Source organism: Chionomys nivalis, chromosome 9 (genome assembly GCF_950005125.1).
Source record: "Chionomys nivalis chromosome 9, mChiNiv1.1, whole genome shotgun sequence".
Lineage (NCBI taxonomy): Eukaryota > Metazoa > Chordata > Mammalia > Rodentia > Cricetidae > Chionomys > Chionomys nivalis.
In genome coordinates this window covers 5557636-5562794 of record NC_080094.1, presented here as the reverse complement: position 1 = coordinate 5562794, position 5159 = coordinate 5557636, and the positions used below count along the sequence as shown (strand labels likewise).

The 5159-nt window shown below is 52.3% G+C and overlaps 1 protein-coding gene across 1 annotated transcript; it reads left to right on the top strand.

Annotated features, from left to right (window-relative positions):
* Nucleotides 1-2925: 2925 nt before the first annotated feature.
* LOC130881489 (dynactin subunit 2-like) lies at nucleotides 2926-4695 on the top strand. Its single transcript, XM_057781090.1, has one exon. It carries the CDS (start codon nucleotides 2999-3001, stop codon nucleotides 4205-4207), a length of 1209 nt encoding a protein of 402 aa, XP_057637073.1. The 5' UTR covers nucleotides 2926-2998; the 3' UTR covers nucleotides 4208-4695.
* Nucleotides 4696-5159: the final 464 nt, after the last annotated feature.

Sequence of the window (5159 nt, the reverse complement as noted above, 5' to 3'; positions counted from 1 at the left end):
AACCATAAACCAATTGTGAGGCTTTGTGTCCCCAGATCAGAAGGGACTTCCGAGTGCACACAAACACACACACACACACACACACACACACACACACACACACACATGCAATACTCATACACATACAGAGACATACATTATAAACATACGCTCATACACAAAGATACAGAGACACACTCATATGTAGAAACACACACGTACATAGAGACACATACAACCTTTATCCTTCTGAGAACAGAGAACAGAAATTGTCAAGAAAACAGGCAAATTTAAAACTGCCTGCTCCAGACTCAATTGAAAATGCTGCCTCTCTTTCTCCTTACCCCAACCTGACCAAGCAGCTAACAACTCCACCTCCTCTTGACCACAGACAAGGAGGTCACCTTTCCCCTACTGAGAAGCAAATCAGACTTGACTGATGTCTGGGAGGCACACAAGGCCTCCTTCCAGGTGACCCGAGGAGACACGCCAGGTGTCAGAGCTGTGGCTCCCACACTCTGTTCCTAAAGTTTAAGTGATGCCCCTACCCCATGCCTGGGGCTCGGGGTGCCAGGACCTAGACACCACCTAGACGTCTCAATTTCCTCCCCTCCCCATCTGTGAGGCTTTCAACCTTGCCAGCTTCCTCCCACTCCAAGGCCTTTGCTTCTGCTCTAGAGTGTGTGCCTGGAGTGTTCTTCTTATTCAAGCGGCTGTTCAAGAGTCCCTTCATCTCTTTCTCCTTGGGGTACTAGAAGAACATGTATTTGTTCACTTGTCTGCCCATCTTTCCTCACCTGACTTAGCCCCGATGCAGACAAAAGCCTGTCTGATTCACTTGTCACCCCAACTTCCAATCCGGAGCAGAGAAGGCTCCGTGGTATTGTGGGTGTGGGCTGAACAGAAGCCCATGACTCCAAGGAGGGGGCCGGCCCCTCAGGAGGCCACCTCCTTGTGCAGTTCTCTCCAGAGGGTAGGCCATCACACCCCACCATTTGGTGAGGTCCCTTTTGGTGAGGTCCCACGTTCAAAGTGACCAGGGCGGCCTGCGTGGAGAGACGAGAGCTGGCCAAGGTCAGCAGGGCAGCAAGCGTCTCTCTGCTAGGAAACACCCTTTTTCCTGAGAAGTGAGGTATCAAGTCTGGGCTGGTAGCATAGACCTGGGGTTGCAGCTGCCATGGGGGCGAGGCAGGAGGATCCAAAGTTCAAGGCCTGCCTGGGCCATTTAGCTAGATCCTGTCTCACTAAGTCAAATTTAAAGAAAAAAAAAAAGAAAGAAAAGGAGGGCTGGGGGTGGGGATATGGGTCAGTGTCTGAACACTTGCCTGGAGTGCTTGTGGTCCTGGTTCCATCCCTAGAATCACAAACATAACAGGAAGGCCCCAGCATCTAGTGTCGAGGCAACAGCAATGCTTTCTTGGTTCATTTTGGGGAGGGGGGGGTGTCCCAGTATTGCAGGGACAGGTGGTCAGGGTTCCCTTTGTGGCATTTTTTTCTAGGAGGTTCTCTGTCAGTCCACGGAGAAGCTACATTGCATCACACACAGCCATGCAACCTCTCCATGTTCATAGCCAAGGACAGCTGATGCCCCGAAGTCATTCAGTCTACAGACTTGGAAGAGGCAGTAGTGGCTTCCACAGAGACCGTGACACCCGGAAGAGCCCCGGTCTGCATCGCGTGTCGGCGCGTTTCAGTAGCAACAAGAACACAAAGGCAGTGGAGACTCCGCGTCTGTCCTTGCTGTGTGCGGTGTGCCATAGGAACAGCATTCCCCTGCACTGTCGAGGTCATTCCAGATCCCTGTGAAGTGGGTCTGCCGACTGTCCCAGGGAGAGAAGAACTGAACTCAAGTGGCTGAATGAAAATCTGAAGGGGGCTGGGGTGGGGATTCAGGGGTCAAGTGCCTGCTGTCACGCATGGGGTTATGGGTTAAAGACTGCAAACATAATAAATATCTAAACACTTTTAGTAATTGTGGCTGCCCTTACCTGTTAAAGGAAGAATGCAGATTTGGAGGCAGTACACCAGGGGTAATGTTGACAACGAGAGACATCAGGGTAGGACGGCCCAGCCTGGGCAGCCACCGGACCCTAGAATTGCAGTGCTGCTCTGTTAGCTTGCAGCTTTGCTTTCTCCCACCCTCCAGCAGCATCTCGGCCAGCGCAGCTCTGGGAGGTGAGTCCACCCCACCCAGCTACCCCAGCTACCCGTGGTGCCTGGACCCTGAGCCCACAGGCAGATGGTCATCCAGCAATGTCACACACGTAAGCCTGCAAACAGCGAGTGAGCTGCCCCATCCTTCCTGGTCTCAGCAGGAAGCCGGCTACAGACAGACAGTCAACAAATAGCCGCAGGCTCACTGCAGCAAAACCTCATTTGCAGAATGAGGCTCAGAACAGATACCACATGTCCCAGAATGTTCTTCATCGGACTCTTAGCTGAAACTGCAGGCCAACCCCAGTTAAATGCTTTCCTTTATAAGAATTGCCGTGGTCATGGTGTCTCTTCACAGCAACAATAGAAGCCCTAACTAAGACACTATTTCATAGACATGTCCAGACTTTTGTTTCTGTGGTATGCTGGTCAGTTTTTAAGTCCATTTGACACGAGCTAGTGTTATTTGGGAAGGGGGAATCTCACTTGAAGAAATACCCCACAAGACTGGTCTGCGGGCAAGCCTGTAGGAGCATTTTCATGATTGACGGTTGATGAGGGAGTGCCACCCATTGCTGGTCCTGGGTACTATAAGAAAGTGGGCTGAGGGCTGGAGAGATGGCTCAGTGGTTAAGAGCATTGCCTGCTCTTCCAAAGGTCCTGAGTTCAATTCCCAGCAACCACATGGTGGCTCACAACCATCTGTAATGAGGTCTGGTGCCCTCTTCTGGCCTGCAGGCATACAGAACATTGTATGCATAATAAATATTTAAAAAAAAAAAAAGAGACTCAGCCTCGCCCCCACCCGGTCACCGGCCCCGGCTCCACCGAGGCCTCGGTCCCCCAGCCCCGCCTCGCCGCCACCATGGCGGACCCTAAATACGCCGACCTCCCCGGCATTGCCAGGAACGAGCCAGATGTTTATGAAACCAGCGACCTACCTGAGGATGATCAAGCAGAGTTTGATGTGGAGGAGCTAACCAGCACGAGTGTGGAGCACATCATTGTCAATCCCAATGCTGCCTATGACAAGTTCAAGGACAAGAGAGTGAGGACAAAGGGCCTCGATTTCTCAGATCGCATTGGGAAAACCAAGAGGACAGGATACGAATCTGGAGACTATGAGATGCTTGGCGAGGGCCTGGGCGTGAAGGAGACACCGCAGCAGAAGTACCAGCGGCTACTGCATGAAGTCCAGGAGCTGACGACTGAAGTGGAGAAAATCAAGACGACAATGAAGGAGTCAGCCACCGAGGAGAAACTGACCCCTGTGGTGCTGGCTAAACAGCTGGCAGCCCTGAAGCAGCAGCTGGTTGCTTCTCACCTGGAGAAGCTGCTGGGACCCGATGCTGCCATCAACCTCACTGACCCGGATGGAGCCCTGGCTAAGCGCTTACTGCTGCAGCTGGAAGCCACCAAGAACAGCAAAGGGACTTCAGGAGGAAGGACCACAGATGGGACCCCCCCAGAAAGTGGCCTTGTCACTTATGAACTGCACTCTCGGCCTGAGCAGGACAAGTTCTCACAAGCTGCCAAAGTTGCAGAACTTGAGAAGCGTCTGACAGAGCTGGAGGCCACTGTCCGCTGTGATCAGGATGCTCAGAATCCCCTTTCTGCAGGTCTGCAGGGAGCCTGCCTTATGGAAACTGTAGAACTGTTGCAAGCCAAGGTGAGCGCCCTGGACCTTGCAGTTTTGGACCAAGTAGAGGCTCGGCTGCAGAGTGTCCTGGGAAAGGTGAATGAAATTGCCAAGCACAAAGCCTCTGTGGAGGATGCAGACACACAGAGCAAGGTGCACCAGCTTTATGAAACCGTGCAGCGCTGGAGCCCCACTGCCTCTACCCTTCCTGAGCTGGTGCAGAGACTAGTCACCATCAAGCAGCTACACGAGCAAGCTATGCAGTTTGGCCAGCTCCTGACACACTTGGATACTACCCAGCAGATGATTGCCGCCTCCCTTAAGGACAATGCCACTCTCCTGACCCAGGTACAGACAACTATGTGTGAGAACTTGGCCACGGTCGAGGGGAATTTTGCCAGCATCGATGAGAGGATGAAGAAGCTGGGGAAGTGAGCACGTTGAGAGCCGAGAACAGGGGTAACCCTTGCCCGAGCTCTGAGAAGCTTCCATGGGGCTTCCCCTTCGTCCTAACTCACAGCCCCATTCCACTTGACAAAGGGCAAGGGTTCTTGCATGTGGGGTACAGACCCCTCCCCTCATGAATAGAGTGGTAGCTGGGGCTGTCAGATGGGAGTCTGTCCTCAGGCCCAGGGGATGAGGACGTGGGCCCAGCCACATGCCAGCTCATGTCCATAACTGCTTTGCCTGGTGTGGGGAGGACTGGATCCTGTCCTCTTAACAGCTTCTGTGGCTGACTAGAATACTGTACAACTGTTTCTGACCATTAAATGCTGTTGTACCGTGGAGCCTCTGCTGTGTTTCCTGGGTCTCAGGCAGCACTGGGCCAGCCGTACAGAGCACAGCAGTCCAAGCTACACTATGACGAGACTATTTCAGCTGTCATCCGTTCTTACCAAAGAACTAAATAAAAATGAGGACAGAGCCAGAAAAAAAAAAAAAAAAAAAAAAGAGAGTGGGCTGAAACTGATGGGAGCAGATTCAGAGACCCACTCTCATACGGTAGGCAGAGCTCAGGGAATCCTGCAGAAGGGGAGGAGAAAAAAACTGAAGGGCTCAGAGGGGTCAAAGACACCATACCAAGACAGCCCACAGAATCAGTTAACCAGGGCTCACAGGGCCTCACAGAGACTGAATTGACAATGAAGGAGCCTATATCAGTCTGACCTAGGACCTCCACATACACGTCGCTATTTAGCTTGGTGTTCTTACGAGATCCTAATTGTGGGCACCGGGACTGTCTCTGACTCTTTTGTCTGCTTTTGGAGCCCTTTTCCTCCTACTGGGTTGCCTTGTTCAGCCGTAATATGAGGGGATATTCCTGGTCCTATTGCAACACAATATGCCATTTTTTGTTGTTATCCCTGGGAGTCCTGCCCTTCTCTAA

Excerpts from the sequence above, each read along its gene's own strand:
- LOC130881489 (XM_057781090.1), top strand. The coding sequence starts at position 2,999 with ATGGCGGACCCTAAATACGCCGACCTCCCCGGCATTGCCAGGAACGAG.